This window comes from Carlito syrichta, unplaced genomic scaffold (genome assembly GCF_000164805.1).
Source record: "Carlito syrichta isolate Samal-C Ts95f unplaced genomic scaffold, Tarsius_syrichta-2.0.1 Scaffold308775, whole genome shotgun sequence".
Lineage (NCBI taxonomy): Eukaryota > Metazoa > Chordata > Mammalia > Primates > Tarsiidae > Carlito > Carlito syrichta.
Genome location: NW_007252871.1, coordinates 18,536 through 37,216, shown reverse-complemented (window position 1 = coordinate 37,216; position 18,681 = coordinate 18,536). Strand labels below are relative to the sequence as shown.

The 18,681-nt window shown below is 42.3% G+C and overlaps 1 protein-coding gene across 1 annotated transcript in view; it reads right to left on the bottom strand.

The window, feature by feature from the left end:
- Positions 1-2,765: 2,765 nt before the first annotated feature.
- Positions 2,766-18,681, bottom strand: part of SMU1 (DNA replication regulator and spliceosomal factor) — a 33,693-nt gene continuing 17,777 nt past the window's right edge. Inside the window, exons 7-12 of the mRNA XM_008065689.2 lie at positions 15,082-15,198; positions 14,340-14,467; positions 13,655-13,781; positions 8,909-9,076; positions 3,811-3,963; positions 2,766-2,938 (exon numbers count right to left, since the gene is read on the bottom strand). Coding sequence (XP_008063880.1) covers positions 2,840-2,938; positions 3,811-3,963; positions 8,909-9,076; positions 13,655-13,781; positions 14,340-14,467; positions 15,082-15,198 — 792 coding nt within the window. The 3' untranslated portion in view covers positions 2,766-2,839. The remainder of the gene's footprint in view (positions 2,939-3,810; positions 3,964-8,908; positions 9,077-13,654; positions 13,782-14,339; positions 14,468-15,081; positions 15,199-18,681) is intronic.

Sequence of the window (18,681 nt, the reverse complement as noted above, 5' to 3'; positions counted from 1 at the left end):
CTGAGCAACATGGCGAGACCTCGTCTCTACAATAAATCAAAAATTAGCTGGGCGTGGTGGGGCATGCCTGTAGTTCTAGCTACTTGGAAGGCCGAGGCGGAAGGATCGCCTGAGCCCAGCGGGTCGAGGCTTGCGGGGGCCGTAAGTATGCTACTGCACTCCGGCCTGGGCGACAGAGTGAGACTCCGATTCAAAAAATTAAAAAAGAAATAAAATAAATAAATTATATATATATATATATATATACACACACACTTTTAATCCCAAAATATACTTAACATATTTTGAAATAGCTCTAAGAAGCCATCTTTTGTGGGGAACCTCTAGTCACGTGGTTAGATCTTTTTCCTTCCAGGCCGTCCCAGATCGAAGGATTAACTGAGTCTGAATAACAGACATGTCACCTATTCTAAGGACTGCCATCTATACGAGGTTTCATCTATGTATCAAGAACCCTGGCTTACTCAGCTTCCCTTATCTCAACTCAGGATTTCCTTTACTGATCTTAAAAAAAATTTTTTTTGAGTTGGAGTCTCACCCTGTTGCCCGTGATCTCTAACCCGCGGGCTCAGACAATCCTCTCCTCTCGTCCTCACAAAGTGCTGGAATTATAGGCTTTAGTCACCGCGCCGGCCTTTTTTTTCTTTTTTTTTTTCTTTTTTTTTTGAGTCAGAGTCTTTGTCGCCCATGCTGGAGTGCAGTGGCACGCTCACGGCCACCCCAGGGTCAACCTGCTGGGCTCCGGCGATCCTTTCATCTCAGCCTTCCAAGTAGCTGGAACTAGAGGCACCGGCTACCACGCCTGGCTAATGTACTGATTTATTGTAGAGAAAAGGGCTTACCAGGTTGCCCAGGCTGGTCTCCAACCCGTGAGCTCAGGCAGTCCCCTCACCTCGGCCTTCCAAAGTGCAGAGATAATAGGCTGAGCCGCTGAGCCTGGCCCCAAACCCCAAATTTTAAACAAAGCTTCTCTTCCTTAACCAATTGCAAATCAGAAAAACCTCTGAATCTACCTACAACCTGTAAGCCCCCACTTCAAGATACCATACCCCCCAAAAAAAGAAAAAAAAGATACCATGTCCTTTTAAGCTTAAACCAACGTGTAACCTCCATGTACTGATTTATGATTTTGCCTGTTGCCTCTGCTTTCCTGAAATGTACCCCTGCCTTTAAAAATCCTCACCTGCAAGCCATCAGGAAGGTCAGAATTTGAGCATTTAGCTGCCCGGTCTTCCTTACTTGGTGCCCTGCGATAAAAGCCTGTCACTTTAATCCTTGAGGTGGATATCTGGTTTTACTGCACCAGGCAAGTGGACCCCAGTTAACAACTTTCTACATAGCATAAGAACTTTCTACATCACCATAGGTGCTCTATATATATTCTTCAGATGAAACATGAAAGATACATTCATGTGCAAAATATTTTTTAAAATTTGTTATTTTTGAGTTGGAGTCTCACTCTGTACCCAGGCTGGAGTGCAGTGGCACGCTCATGGCCACCACAGCCTCGACCTGCTGGGCTCAGGCAATCCCTCTGCCTCAGCCTTCCAAGTAGCTAGAACCACACACAGATGTGAGCTAACAAGCACAGCTAGTTTTTTGATTTATTGTAGAGACGAGGTCTCGCCAAGTTGTCAGCTGGTCTTGAACCCGTGAGCTCAGGCAATCCATTCACCTCAGCCTCCCAAAGTGCTGGGATTATAGGTGTAAGCCACTGCGCCCAGCCAAATTGTTTAAAGATGTAGGGTACAATTAAGGGTTAGGTATACAAATGTTCGTCATGTAGCTATCCTTGTTGATGAGGTGCACCCCCCCCCACCCAAAATATTTTCAAGGGTTTTGTTGGCTATAAATTTCTTCTAAATCTCAGGCCCTTTTCTAGTTTTTCTTCAGAACAGCACATTTTCAAAGCCAAACCATCCTCCATTATACAAAAGGGAGATGCCAAAACTGCATTCTCCTAACAAATCCTGCAGCTAGTTTCAACCAGATGGAGGATATTCCGTGGAGTTGGCCTGAACATGAGAAGGCACAGCTCAGAATGACAGGAAGAATGTGGGTAGTGAAATGAGAACCTATGTATCATCTGGCCTTTTTACATGTTAGTCTATCCTCCTATCCCACGAATTCACTTCCTGCTGGACTTGAGGTTCAGAAGTAATAATGTTACTCCTCCTCCCCACCTTGATTCTAAGTAATTATGTTAACCAGATGAGCACTTTTTTACATTTAAAACAAAGACCTCAGAAAGATGTAGTTTATTAATATCTTTACAGAAAAAAAAGATTAAAAAAAGATGAAACAATACAGCTACTAAATATGGGATAGTTCCTTATTTACAAGTTTTACTATGAGAGGCACATTTTAATCAGCATTTCAAATAATCAAAGGAGTACAACTTTTTTCTAGAAAGATGAGGGTTTCACTCTTCAGGTAGAAGATTAATGAAAACATTAAGTGACTGCCCCAGTTAGAAGATAAACTAATACCTTAAAAATATATTTAAAAGGGTAATTGCTACTTAAACATGAATTTTCACAAAATTATTCTTGTGGCTAAATCAGACAATTTGTTTGCTTAGAAAAGCTGGCTGAAAAAAAAAAGGGCATTACGTGAATATGTCATCATTTAAGTACATGCTTTCCAGCTGGTTTGATCCAGCTAGTTTGTATTTTTTTTTTTTTTTTTTTTACAGAGACAGGGGTCTCACTATGTTGCCCAGGCTGGCTTCAAACTCCTAGCCTCAAGCGATCCTCTCACCCTGGCCCCCCAAAGTGCTGGGATTACAGGCGTGAGCCACCACGTCCAGCCTCAAATGAGTTTAAAAAGAAAAGTTGAATTATGGTTTCCAGAGCTTTAGGAGTCCATCTTCACTGTAGGTAGCAATCAGGTTCTGATGTGGGTGATGAGCAATACCAATCACATCCTTCTCATGAACCTGGAACAGGTAAAGTACAGGATTAGGGTATACAGGTCTCTAACAAAATCACTCCAAACAGGCTTCCAGAGCTGGATGGGAGGGAAGAAGAGATCCTGAGAGGCTACGTATTCCAAATGGCTGCAAGATGAAAGAGGGTTTTCCAACTCACATCACATTGTAACATAATGGCCAACATTAATTATTCTTTTTTTTTTTTTTTTGAGTCAGAGTCTCACTCTGTCACCCAGGCTGGAGTGCAGTAGCACGCTCACGACCACTGCAGCCTTGACCTGCTGGACTCAGGCGATCCTTCTACCTCAGCCTTCCAAGTAGTGAAACTATAGGCCTGTGCCATCACGCCCACCTAATTTCTTTATTTATTGTAGAGATGAGGTCTCCCTAAGTTGCCCAAGCTGTTCTTGAACCCATGGGCTCAGGCAATCCTCTCACCTCGGCCTCCCAAAGTTCTAGGATTATAGGTGTGAGCCACCACGCCCAGCTAATTAATTTTTCTTTTTTTGAGTCAGTCTCACTGAGTTGCCCAGGCTGGAGTGCAGTGGCTCGACAGGCTGGGCTCAGGCAATTCTTCTGCCTCAGTCTTCCAGGTAGCTGGAACTAGAGGTGCACGCCATCATGCTTAGCTAATTTTTTAAAAAATTTATTGTAGAGATGAAGTCTCACCAAGTCAACCAGGCTGGTCTCAAGCCCCTGGGCTCAGGCAAAGTGCTGGGATTACAGGTGTGAGCCACTGTGCCCAGCTGCCTCCATTACATTTTTATACTGAAGTTCACATTAATAGCAGTCTGTCTAGAAAAGGCACGTACTTCAGAGTTCCGAAAGACACAAGCACCACTGTATTTCTTTAGATGACGTTAGTCAATAATACTCACGGTCAACGTTCTCTCCAGTTTGCCAGTGACTGTGCTGAAACAGTAGAGCACAAAGTCCTCCCCCACACAGTAGATCCATTCACCACGAGGAGAAAGGGCACAGCACACGAAGTCTCCACCTTCTCTTTTACCAGAGCTGAAGCTTCTGACAATCTAGATCACACCACACCCCAAGACAAAAACATCTGGATTAGCAGCAGTTCAATCATGTAGAGCATTTTAAACTGACATTCTTATGCTGTTGTTTTGCACTTTGGTTTCCTATCATTTACAAATTAGATCTCCAATTCATTCATCACGTGCTAATTCCTGTTGCCTGGGAAATATTCAATGGATGAGCTACCTAAAGTAAGTGGCAGACAAAAATTTCAAATTTACACATCCCAAGTCAATAATCCAATGCTAAAGAGCATATTTTCCTGAAGCAAATTAACTACCACACACACTACAACTTTCCTAGTTCTCAATGCGTTCTGGATGCATGCTCCCCAGTCTCTGCTTTCTAATAAAATGAGATGCTTTTCTCGTGCAGGATGAAACTCCATCTCGAAGACTTTGCTTGCTCTATTTTATATAACATTAATATCATTATACCTCAAACTGAGAGAAACCAGTCTCAAAAGGCTAAAAGGTTATATGGTATGATTTCCCTTCTATACCATTTTCAAAATGAAAAAATTATAACAATGGAAAACAGATCAGTGACAGGGATTGGGATTTGGAATTAATTAACTTGAAATTTAAAAACATGAAACTATTTATACTAGTATTCCTCAAAATGAAAATATGCATACGTTTAACAAAATATGTACAAGATTTAAATGAGAAAAACTATGAAACTCTGATGAAAGATATAAAAAATAAACAGAGGTACCCCAATGTTCCTGGATAGGAAGACTCAAAATGATCAAGATGCCAGTTCTTCTCAACTTGCTATAGATTTCATGCAATCCCAATAAAAATTCCAGCAATTATTTTGTGGATATTGACAAATTAAATCTAAAGTTTATATGGAGAAGCAAAAGACCCAGAATATCAATACTGAAAGAGAAGGACAAGGTTGGAGGACTGATAATATTCAACTTCAAGACTTACTATAAAGCTACAGTAAACAAGAGAGTGTGGTAATGACAAAAGGACAAACAGATCAGTAGAACAGAATAGAGAGCCTAGAAACATCCTCCCATAAATATAGCAAAATAATCTTTGACAAAGGAGCAAAAGCAATACAATGGAGAAAAGACAGTCTCTTGAACAACTGGACATCTATATGCAAAAAAATTGAATGTATTCAAAAAAGAAGACATTACACACTTCACAAAAATTAACTTAAAATGGATCACAAAGATGAATAACAAAGATGAATAACAAAGATGAAAATCTAGATGATCTTGGGTTTGGTGATGATTTTTTAGATACAACCCCAAAGACATAATCCCTGAAAGAAAGAAACAATTGATAAACCAGACTTCATTAAAATTAAAAATTTCTTTTTTTTTTTTTTTGAGTTGGAGTCTCACTCTGTCGCCCAGACTGGAGTGCAGTGGCATGCTCCCAGCTACCACAGCCTCGACCTGCTGGGCTCCAGCGATCCTTCCACCTCAGCCTTCCAAGTAGCTGGAACTACAGGCATGTGCTACCACACCTGGCTAGTTTTTGATTTATTGTAGAGCAGGTCTCACCAAGTTGCCCTGGCGGGTCTTGAACCCACAGGCTCAGGCAATTCACTCACCTCGGCCTCCCAAAGTGCTGGGATTACAGCCTGAGCCACCGAGCCTGGCCTAAAATTAAAAATTTCTAAGCCAGGCGTGGTAGCTCATGTCTCTAGGTGAGAGGACTGCTTGAGCCCAGGGGTTCAAAACCAGCCTGGGTAACTTGGTGAGACCTCTTCTCTACAATAAATTAAGGCTGAGACAGAAGGATTGCCTGAACTCACTCAGCAGGTCAAGGCTGTGGTGGCTATGATCATGCCACTGCACTCCAGTCTGGGAGACAGGATAAGACTCCAACCAAAAAAAAAAAAGAAAGCCCAGCTGAGCAACTTGGTGAGACCTCATCTCTACAATAAATCAAAAAATTAGCTGGGCATGGTGGCACATGCCTGTAGTTTCAGCTACTTACAAAGTTGAAGCAGAAAAATCACCTGAGTCCAGCAGGTAGAGGCTATGATGGCTGTGAGCATGCCACTGCACTCCGCCTAGGCAACAGAGTGAGACACTCCAACTCAAAAACAAAAAACAAAAAGCTCAACAGTAAGGAAACAAACAACCCATCTGAAAAATGGCTGAGGCCAGGCACAGTAGCTCATGCCTGTTATTCCAGTTACTTGGAAGGCTGAGGCAGAATCACCTGAGCCCAGCAGGTCAAAGCTGTGAGCGTACCACTATACTCCAGTCTGGGCGTCAGAGTGAGACTGACTAAAAAAAAAAAGCTGAGTGTGGTGGTACATTCCCGTAGTCCAACTACTCAGGAGGCTGAGGCAGAAGGACTGTCTGAGCTCAGAAGGTCAAGGCTGCAGTGGCTGTGAGCACACCTCTGCACTCCAGCCTGGGCAACAGAGTAAGACTCCAACTCAAACAAACAAACTAAAAACAAGGAATACCACTACACATCTACTAGAATGGCCAAAATCATGCCCAGTGCTAGCAAGGATGTAGAGCAAAAGGAACTCTCATTCATTCTCAGTGGGAATACAAAATGATATGGCCACTCTGGATCAGTTTTGACAGTTTCTTACAAAACTAAACATACATTACCTTATGATCCAGCAATCACATTACTTAGTATTTACTTAAAGGAGTTGAAACATGTTAACACAAAAATCTGCACATTGATGTTTATAACAGTTTTATTCATAATTGTTAAAAACTGGAAACAACCAAGATGCCCTTCAGTAGGTAAGCAGATAAACTGTGGTATACCCAGACAATACAATATTATTCAGCCCTAAAAAGAAATGAACTATCAAATCATGAAAAAAACAAGAAAAAAACTTAGATGCTTATTATTAAGTAAAAGAAGTCAAAATAAAAAAGCTATGAACTGTGTGATTCCAATTATATGACTTTTTGGAAAAGGCAAAAACTATGCAGACAGTAATATCAGTGGCTGCCAGAAGTTAGTGGGGAGGAAGCAATGAATAGAGCACAGATAATTTCTGGAGCAGTGAAACTACATTATTTTTTAAGAGTACGTACACGCCATTATGAATTTGTCTAAACCTAAAGAACGTACACCACCAAGAATAAATCCTAACTATGGCCTTTGTGTGATCACGATGTGCTAATCTAGATTCATCAGTTGTAACACATGTACCACTCTGGTGCGGAATGCTGATAGTAGGGGAGGCTGTGCATGTGGAAGGGACAGGGGAGGTGAAGGAACTCTGTATTTCCTACTCAATTTTACTAAAACACAAAGTCTACTTTAAAAAAAATGGGGCAACATGGCAAGACCTCGTCTCTACAATAAATAAAAAAATTAGCTGGGCAAGGTGGCATATGCCTGTGGGTCCAGCAACTTGGAAGACTAAAATGGAAGGATCACCTGAACCCAACAGGTCGAGGCTGCAGAGGCCGTGAGCATGCCACTGCATCCCAGCCTGGGTGACAGAGTAAGACTCTGCCAAAAAAAAAAAGAAAAGACAAAATCATAACAATAGAAAACTGATCAGTGGCTGCCAGGGGTCAACGCTGTGGAGAAGGAGTTATTATAAAGATTATCCTGAGAGAATTTCTTTATGGCAATGAAATACATCTGCATCCTGCTTGTAGTGTTGGCTACATTAGTCTACACATGTGATGAAAACTTCACAGAACTATTATATACCCTGCCTCAAAAAATGCATGTAAAAACTGGTGAAATCAAAATAAGATCTGTAATAAAGTTAATTAATTGTGCCAAAGTCAATTTCCTAGTTTTGACCATTGTACTAGGAATATGTAAGACATTATTATCATTGGAGAAAGTAGAGAGAAGGGTACACATGAACTCTGTACTATTTTTGCAACTTCTGTGTGAATCTAAAATTTTTTTTTGAGTTGGAGTTTCACTCTGCCGCCCAGGCTGGAGTGCAGTGGCACGCTCATGGCCACCACAGCCTTGCCCTGCTGGGCTTAGGAGAGCCTTTCACCTCAGCCTTCCAAGTAGCTGGAACTACAGACGCATGCCACCACGCCCGGCTAATTTTTGTGATTTGTTGTAGAGATGAGGTCTCACCATGTTGCCCAGGCTGGTCTGGAACCCCTGGGCTCAGGTAATCCTCTTGCCTTGGCCTCCCAAAGTGCTGGGATTACAGGCTGAGCCATCGTGCCTGGCCTAAAACTATCTTTTCAAAGTAAAGTCTTTAAAAAGTCAAGGAGAGAACTATGAAGTGTGCTCAGTAGGTGCACTGGGCAGCTGTGGCTGTTACGCAGGGGGGCCCAACAGCCACTATGGACCAGCCATCACAGCCACGGGTTCTGAACTACTGCTTCATCAGTCATAGGACTCAAGGGATAGAGAGAGAGCACCACACCCCATCAGCAAGATCCCCAAGTACCCTGGCCAATATTTCGTTAGCACCACAGCACAAGCCCAGGATTGAGACCTCAACCTTGATGCTTCTAATGACCCCAGTGCCACCTCATAGTCCACAAAAGTGAGATTCCTTGGGAACCTTGGAGCCTGATTAAAAATACACATCATAATGACACTGTTGCCTTTCTTCCATCAGTGTTCCAGTTTAGTTCATAGGGTAACTAGGAGATGTCCCAAGTTAGTAATCCATACCACACTATATCTCCCTAACTCAGACAATGACTGTTATCTTAAAATCTCTAGTAAGGTTCCAAAGGAGACAAAGACAGATCAGAACTTTGTTTATCCAAATGATGAAAAGAGAAAGAGCATTAATACACACATACCCTGGGGAAAAGAGATCCCTTCACCAAAGAGATATTTTGTAGAGCTATAAATAAGTATCTGAAAATAACAAATACAGCACATATGGTTTACAGAGTTATGAACCCATATTTGGTTACCAGGAGGGCCAGGACCAGGACATGCTAATTTGGGAGTGGCCCACAGGTCCTGTGCAAAGTACTTCCTGAGTACTCACCTGCCCCTGCATGTTCATGATGACCACTGTGTTTGATCTGTTACACACCACAAAGTGCTCTGGGTTTTTAGGAAGCAGGATCACACTGTTGACGGTAATATCTGTCCCCGCAGTGCTGCCCAGGGATTTAAAGGTATTTGAGCATTCTGTGGTCTTCATATTCCAGATCTAAAACACAAAAACTTTAGTCATAAACATTTCTTGGGATATAAGAATTTCTAAAGTTTTAGGGTTTAAAAATGACAAATCAGGTAACTAAAAAAGGGTAAAATTGACTCAGAAAAGAAAAGCTTCTTACTTGATGTTAAGCCCAAATACTCAGTATTGCTATACACACTTGTCCTTTGGTATCTGTGGGGGTCTGGCTCCAGGACCCTACTTGGATACCAAAGTATGAGGATGCTCAAGTACCATATATGAAATGGTATAGTATTTGCAAATAACATATGCACATCCCCCATCTATTTGAAATAATCTCCAGACTATTTATAACACTAATACGATGCCTACACATCACTTCATGTGGATTCAATGCAGTACTCCGCAAGGGACAAATTCAAGTTTTGCTTTTTGGAATTATTTCAAATTTTCTTTTTTTCCCCAAATATTTTCTTTCTTTTTCCTTGGCATTCAAGACACTTTTTAATCGTTTTTAATACCCCAAATACTTTCTTTTCTTCTCCTTTTTTTTTTTTTGAGTTGGAATCTCACTGTGTCACCCAAGCTGGAGTGTAGTGGCAGCCTCGGCCCACTGGGCTCAGGTGGTTCTTCTGCCTCAGCCTTCCAAATAGCTGGAACCACAAGGACATGCCACCATGCCTGGCTAATTTTTTGATTTATTGTAGAGGTGAGATCTTGCCAAGTTGTTCAGATTGGTCTCAAAGCTCTGGGCTCAGGCAATCCTCTCACCTCTGCCTCCCAAAGTGCTGGGATTACAAGTGTGAGCCACTGCCCCCAGCTTCCTCAAATATTTTCAATCTATGGTTGGTTGGAATCTACACTCCAGATACAGAAGGCTGACTGTATATAGTAAGCATTCATCATCTATGTGTTAATTAATTGGCAAAAACAAAAGTTGCAAAGTAAATAAAACAAATCTTTAAAAATCTATGATCTGGCCAGGCTTGGCGGCTCAGCCCGTAATCCCAGCACTTTGGGAGGCCGAGGCGTGTATATTGTTTGAGCCCGCGGGTTCAAGATCAGCCTAGGCAACTTGGTGAGACCTTATCTCTACAATAAATCAAAAATTAGCAGGCATGGTAGCACGTGCCTGCAGCGTCGGCTACTTGGAAGGCTGAGGTGGAAGGATCGCTGGAGCCCAGCACGTCAATGCTGAGTGACACAGTGAGACTGAATAGACTCCAACTCAAAAAATATATATAAAAATCTATGATCTTTTCTTATTTTTCCTTAGCTAACAGAACTATTTCTCTTTAAAATTATTTATGTGCCAAGACTGCTACTGTCATAAACAACCAGAAAGCTACCCCTGTCTAGAGATCAAAACCAAATTGTTTGTTTGTTTGTTTTTGAGTTGGAGTCTCACCCAGGCTAAAGTGCAATGGCATGATCAAAGCTCAACCCAGCCTCAAACTCCTGGGCTCAGGTAATCCTTCTGTCTCAGCCTTCTGAACAGGTGGGACCACAGATACATGCCACCACACTAGGCTAGTTTTCAACTTTTTTTTTTTTAAGTTGGAGTGTCACTCTGTCGCCTAGACTGGAGTGCAGTGGCACACTCCCGGCCACTGCGGCCTTGACCTGTTGGGCTCAGGAGATCCGTCTGCCTCAGCCTTCCAAGCAGCCAGAACTACAGGCACGTGCTACCATGCCTGGCTAGTTTTTGATTTATTACAGAGACGAGGTCTTGCCAAGTTCCCTGGGCGGGTTGCGAAACTGCAGGCTCAGGCAATCCACTTGCTTCAACCTCCCAAAGTGCTGGGATTACAGGCTGAGTCACCGAGCCCAGCCTAATTTTCAAATTTTTTTGTAGAGACGAGTCTTGCTATGTTCTCAAACTCTTGGGCTCAAGCAATCCTCTTGCCTCAGCCCCTCAAAGTACTAGCTGGGATCACAGGTGTGAGCCACAGTGCCTGGCAGGTTTTTTTTTCCCCCTTTTTTTCTTTAAAGAAACAAGGTTTCTGGCCAGGCACAGTGGCTCAGCCTGTAATCCCAGCACTTTAGGAGACCAAGGCAAGAGGATTACCTGGGCCGAGGTGAGAGGACTGCCTGAGTCCAGGGATTTGAGACCAGCCTGGGCAACTTGGTAAGACCTCATCTCTACAGTAAATCAAAAAAAAAAAAACTAGCTGGGCACGGTGACGTGCATCTGTAGTTCCAGCTACTTGGAAGGCTGAGACAGAAGGATCACCTAAGCCCAATAAGTCAAAGCTACGGTGGTCATGAGCGTGCCATTGCACGCCAGCCTGGGTGACAAGAGTGAGACTCCAACTCAAAAAAAAAAAAAAAAAAAAAAAAAGAAAGAAACAGGGTCCCACTAGGTTGCCCGGATGGGGCTCAAGCTATCCTGTCTTAGCCTCTTGAGTAGCTGGGATTATAGGTAGATACCACTGTACCTGGCTCAAATAGGGGCTTTTTGCTGATACTTTATCCTGAGATTCTGATTTGGTAGGTCTGGGTTGAGGCATAGGCATTTTTTTAAAGGTCCAAAAATAGACTGGGCACGGTGGCTCACGCCTATAATCCCAGCACTCTGGGAGGCCAAGGTGAGAGGATTGCCTGAGCCCATGGGTTCAAGACCATCCTGGGCAACTTCGCAATATCTCATCTCTACAATAAATTTAAAAAATTAGTCAGGCATGGTGGCGCATGCCTGTAGTTCCAGCTGCTGGAAGGCTGATGCAGAAGGATCGCCTGAGCCCAGCAGGTCAAGGCTGGGTGGCTGGCAGCATGTCACTGCCCTCCAGCCTGGGTGACAGAGTGAGACGCCAACTCAAAAAAAAAAAAAGGTCCACAAAGTATAGCTAGTACTGAGAATGACTGAGCAGAAGTCACAACATTAACATACATAGGAGAATCCATGACTGAAGACCACTTGTATTACTTCTCCCAACCAATTTTTCAACTTGTCCTGCTGGGCTCTTCTGAACTGGGTTAAATTGGGTAGCATAGAAACCTGAGAATGTTTCTACGCAGGACCAAACACTGCATAGCATTGTCTAGACACCACTCACTTAATGAGATACAAAGCCTAGCTGGGTTCAGTAGCTCACTCCTGTAATCCCAACACTCTGGGAGGCCGGGGCAGGATTGCTCGAGTCCAGGAGCTCAAGACCAGCCTGGGTAACACGGTCTTTATAATAAATCAAAAAAATTAGCTGGGTGTGGTGGTGCATGCCTGCAGTCCTAGCCACCCGGAAGGCTGAGGCAGAAGGATTTCCTAAGCCTAGGAGCAAGGCTGTGGTGAGCCATGATCGTGCCACTGCACTCCAGCCTGGGAGGCAGAGCGAGATCCTGACTCAAAAAAAAGAGAAAAAAAGCCTCTAAGGCATGAACTCTGTTGAGCTTCCTCCGTGCATTCCACAGAGCTTAGCACAAAACATGCGTTTAATACCTATAAACAGGAAGAAATAGTTGTCCTAGTGTAAACACTGTATCACCTCCTCGGGCTTCTTTCTGAAGCCCAGCTGCTTAGGAGAGAAAAACGAACTCTTCAAGAATCAAGAGTTCTAAGGCTTCTAGGGTTTTCTGACCAAAAGATCAGTAAACTACTTTAGCCCACTCACAGAACTATGGAGAAAGACCACAAATAAAGAGGCCTAGACAAGCCACCTCTCAATAACATATATAAATTATGAGGTCCATATGTATAACGCAAAGAAAGTGAATCCAATGACTAAATTACTAAGAGTTCTGTGTGTTTCCTCATCCATTCAAGGGGAGTATACATCTCCTGGCTTCAGGTTTCTGGTTCAATTCCAAACCAAGGACAAGCAATTTCAGGGGGTGGTCTGACATTTATGTATTTTAGAGACAGGATCTCACTGTTGCCAGGCTGGAGTGCAGTGGTATGATCATAGTTCACTGCAGCCTTGAACTTCTGGGCCTCCCGAATAGCTGGAACTATAATAGCCATGTGTATCTAAAGTGTCTAAGTTATCTGCATCAAAATGTTTGTGTTAAATGTCTAGATCTGCTGCCACAAGGTATTCACATATGGCAATTCAAAAGAAATAGGTCCATAATGTAGGTGGAGCATCTCAAAGATCTCTAACAATTTTCTATTGGGGTTTCTCATAACTTTTCTAGGAAATGAGGTCCTCTCTTCAAATAACTAAAGCTTCTATTCCTCTGTAAATGCTGTAAGGAAGGCTCCAAATTTGGGGACCAGGGATAAGGTAAGACTACGCAACAAAAAACAAATCTATTTATTTAGCACTCGAGCCCTTTGTGAATTTGCCTTTTAGGGTATGGACCTATGGCAAGACAGATCTAACCACTGTGTATATCTTTAAATAGGGGAAGTGTTAAATTTAGGACTCCACACCCTTGCTCTTTTCCTACACATGATAAAGTCTGTCTGGACCGTATAGGTTTGAGATTTCAGGTCCCACCAATAGGGATTATTCAAAGAATACTACTGCTGTCTCAGACTCGCTCAGTTATGGTTAAAACAGGTCGTGAAGAAATTTACTCCACCATCATCACCATTATCACTACTGAAAACTACTCTAAGGACAACAATGGAACAGACATCCCAAAACAAACTGGTAGCAAATACTTAACCTTGACAGTGCCATCAGAAGATGCACTAATAATATAATGTCCATCTTGTGTAAATGTTGCTTCATTAACAAAGGAGGAATGGCCACGAAATTCCTTCAGGGTTTTCCCAGATTTTAAACCATGAATTCTACCACAGATGAAAGCAAATGTAAAGAACAATTAATATTCAATATACTATGATTGGGACCAAGTATTGAATGCATTTTAGATAAATTACAGAGCTCACATTACAATATTAAGTGAAGAGGGCTATGAAACAAAATCAAAATAAAAGCTTTGCAAATAAAGAGACTGGAAGAAAAGATGCCAATAATACCATAAGCTTCTGTTCAGGATGGACCTCTAAAAAACTAGTTAATAAGAGATTCAGAATTAGTGGGTCTCAGCTGGGTCCCACGAACCTGTATTTCTAACAGGACCTCTTAAGATGACTAGGATGCAGGTGGGTCCATGAGACTACACATTGAGAAGCATTTGAGAAACACTGCTATACTTACTTTCTAACTTCTCTTCTGGGTAGACTCAGATGGACAGAAGAACAGCATTGTATCAGCTGTATTTTGAGGAAATGAGGTCTCACATAACCTCATTTTCCATATCGCACCATCATGGAATCACAAGTACCTCCCTCCAGGGACTCATTATATCAAACTCAAGTGAGGGCAGTTTGGGGATTCTTACTTACCTAATTGTCTGGTCAAAAGAAGCACTGAGGATCTGACTGCTATCCTTAGAAAAGCTTAGACAGGTGACACCTTTACTGTGTGCCCTCTCAAATCTCCTTAAACACTGTCCACTCTGAATCTTCCATACCTTTATTTAAAAAATAATAACTTGTAAACAGAGTGACCCATTATAGCCTACAGAGCCAAGCAAGATGCAATGCTCACTAATGTACTAAAACAGCATTAAAAATGCATGCTAATAGCTGAATATGATATGTTTGGCTCACGTACTACAATGATAACTGAATCCTTTGAAACTTAAAACACTTTCCTTGTAAATTATTAAACAAAAATTTAGACTCAAATTCACTTAGCAGAGAACATTTCTGTATATGATCTAACCCAGGATGTATTACCAACATTAAATACAAACCACAACAAATTGGCTACACACCAACCCTAAAAGAAAAATAAAGTACAACACCACACACAGTGAACCACGATGGTACAACAGAAAGTATATGGGCAGATGTGGACTAAAGTCCCAGATATCACTTACCAACTATGTGACCTTAATCATGTTATCAAACTACCTCAGGCAGTCATTATTAGAATTATACAAGAAAAAGTAAAGTGATTAGCATAAAGTTGATGCTCAGTAAACAGTAGCTATTATGTTGCTGAGTATCATGTATAAGACATTACCACATTGCAGAACATTCAAAATGTCTACAAGCAAAAGTTTCTGTCACTCAACCATACCTTGATTTTTCCATCTTGGGCTCCAGTTGCTAACATTTCTGTGTCTCTGCTGAAACACATGCAGAGGACAGCATCATCCATCATCATAAAGTTATCCTGGGCCTGATACTTAAGATCCTAAAGCAAACAGTGGTCAGCAGTTATCAAAAGCCACTCACTAAAAGTACAATAAAGAACTATGCCTACTATAAACCTCCAAAGCAAATACCACTGCCGTGCATACATATTCCTAATGAACAAATAAAACTGCTATTGATAAATAATTTTACACAATTTAAGTTAATATTCAAAAAAAAAAATTAGCTGAGTGTGGTGGCACGTGCCTATGGTCCCAACTACTTGGAGGATAGAGATGGAAAGAACACCTGAGCCCAGCAAGTCGAGGTAGCAGTGGCCATGAGCGTGCCGCTGCACTCCACCCTGGGTGACAGAGTGAGATTCCGACTCAAAAAAAAAAAAAAGGCAGGGCTTGGTGGCTCTGCCTGTAATCCCAGCACTTTGGGAGGCCAAGGCGTGTGGATTGCCTGAGCCTGTGGGTTTGAGACCCGCCCGGGCAACTTGGCGAGACCTCATATCTACAATAAATCAAAAAACTAGCTGGGGTGGTAGTGTGTGCCTATAGTTCTGGCTACTTGGAAGGATCGCCGGAGCCCAGTGGTTCGAGGCTGCGGTGACCAGAAGTGTGCCACTGTACTCCAGTCTGGGCGACAGAGTGAGACTCCAACTCAAAAAAAAAACCTACACACAAGAATTAACATTGTAAAAACTGCCAAAGAATACCCTAGATATGTTTCTTGCTGATCTTTTCTAGGCAAAATTTCTCTATAGTTTCATATTTTGCATTTCATATAGTCTGAATTTATACATTTTGGGGTATGATATGAGAAACTAAACTATTATTTCCTTCCAAATTGTTAGCTATTTTTCTTGAAACCATTTATTGGCTGACCTATTTATTTTTGATGCTTCTTTTATCATCCATTATTGTTCAAAGGGAAGTAACATTATTTTTTTTCTACTTATAAAATGAGACTAAAAAGAAAAATCCTGAAAAAAGTGTTAAAGTCTGAAAAAAATAAGTAAATAAATAAATGAAACTGTTTCATGGTTTTAAAAAAAGTAACTGGGCATGGTGGCTCATGTCTATAATCCCAGCACTTTGGGAGGTCAAGGTGAGAGAATTGCCTGAGCCCACAGGTTTGAGACCAGTCTGGGCAACTTGGTGAGACCTCATCACTACAATAAATCAAAAATTATTTGGGTGTGGTGGCATGTGCTCATAGTTCCAGCTACTTGGAAGGCTGAGGCAGAAGAATCAACTGAACCCAGCACGTTGAGGCTGCAGTGGCCATGAGTGTGCTACTGCACTCCAGCCTGGGCAACAGAGTGAGACTCCAACTCAAAAAAAAAAAAAAAGGCAAATGACATAGAACTATATAAAGCAGAAAATGAAAATCACTCATAAATTCACTGTCATGATAAAGATTACTTTTTTTAGTTGAAATCTCACTCTGTCGCCTAGGCTGGAGTGCAGTGGCATGCTCACAGTCATTGCAGCCTCAACCTGCTGGGCTCAGGCAATCCTTCTGCCCTAGCCTTCAAGTAGCTGGAACTACAGGCATGCACTACCACACCCAGCTAATTTTTTTATTTATTGTAGAGATGAGGTCTCACCACGTTGCCCGGGCCGGTCTCAAACCCCTGAATCAGGCAATCCTCTCACCTCGCTCTCCCAAAATGCTGAGATTACAGGCATGAGCCACCATGCCTGACCTAAGATTACATTTTAAAGCAGTAGATGAAAGTCAATAAATATTTAGGAAAAAACACCAACTATACCCCCTTAAACAAATTCCAGAAGAATAAAAAAATTAAAAATGAGATATTAAAGTACTAGAAGAAATGATAGGAGAAAAGATGAATAAATTTGATGACATAAAAAAACTACTTTTACTAAGGTAGGGTGTGGTGGCTCACACCTGTAATCCCAGCACTCTGGGGGGCAGAGGCAAGAGGACTGCCTGAGCCCAGGGGTTTGAGATCAGCCTGGGTAACCTGGCAAGAGCTCGTCTCTACAATACAACAACAACAACAACAATCAGCTGGGTGTGGTGGCGCACACCTGTAGTCCCAGATACTTGGAAGGTTGAAGCACAAGTATCACCTGAGCCCAGCAGATCAAGGTTGCGAAAACTCTGAGCATGTCACTGTACTCCAGTCTGGGTGACGGAGACTCCAAGTAAAAAAAAAAAAAAAAAAATTATTTTTACCAAACTAAGGCTTTTGTAAAGAAAAAGGTATTTTTTTTTAATTTTAAAAAAACAAAAAATCACTTGCCTATAAAACAAAACCAGCAAAATCAAAAGATAAAAGTCATGGACAGGTATGGTGGTTCATGCCTGTAATTTCAGTACTTTGGGAAGCTGAGATGGGAGGATTACTTGAGTCCAGGAGTTTGAGACCAGTCTAGGCAACATAGCAAGACCTCATCTCTACAAAAAAACTCAGCTTGGCATGGTAGTGTGTGCCAGGAGTGACAGCTACTAGGAGGCTGAGGCAGGAAGATCACTGAGCCCAGGAGTCTGAGGCTGTGGTGAGCGTGATCATGTTACTGCACTCCAGCCTGGGTGACAGAGTTAGACTCCAACTCATAAAAAAAGATAAAAGTCAAAATTGAAAAAATTTGCACCAGGCATGGTGGCTCACACCTGTAATCCCAGTACTTTGGAAGGTGGAGGCAAGAGGATTGCCTAAGCCCAGAGGTTTAAGACCAGTCTGGGCAACTTAGTGAGACCTCGTCTCTACAATAAATCAAAAAATTAGCTGGGCGTGGTAGTGCACACCTGTAGCTCCAGCTACTTGGAAGGCTGAGGCAAAAGGATCGCCTGAGCCCAGCAGGTCAAGGCTGTAGTGGCCAGCCATGAGCGTGCCACTGCACTACAACCTAAGAGACAGAGTGAGACTCCCACCCAAAAAAAAAAGAAAAAGGTTGATTTCCTGAAAATAAAGATAAATATATTTATAAACAATAAAATAAGGAGCATCTACAAATCAATAAAAAACAATTCGAGAAAAATGAACAAAAGATAGCCGCTTTACAGATAAAATACAATTAGTACTATAATTAGGTTAGACTGGAAACAACCTTTTTTTTTTTTTTGAGTTGGAGTCTCACTCTTTGTCAACCAGGCTGGAGTGCAGTGGCACGCTCACCAGCACCAACCCTCGACCTGTGTGCTCAGGCGATTCTTCCGCCTCAGCCTTCCAAGCAACTGGAACTACATATGCATGCCACCACACCCGGCTGGGTTTTTTTGTGATTTATTGTAGAGATGAGGTCTCACCAAGTTGCCCAGGTTGGTTTCGAACCCCCGGGCTCAGGCAATCCTCTCACCTCGGCCTCCCAAAGTGCTGGGATTACAGACTGAGCCACCACGCCCAGCCTAGAAACAATCTTAAATTAAGTGGTCAAGCCGGGTTCGGTGGCTCAGCCTGTAATCCCGCGCCTTTGGGAGGCTGAGGTGAGTGGATTGCCTGAGCCCACGGGTTCAAGACCCGCCTGGGCAGCGAGACCTCATCTCTACAATAAATCAAAAAATC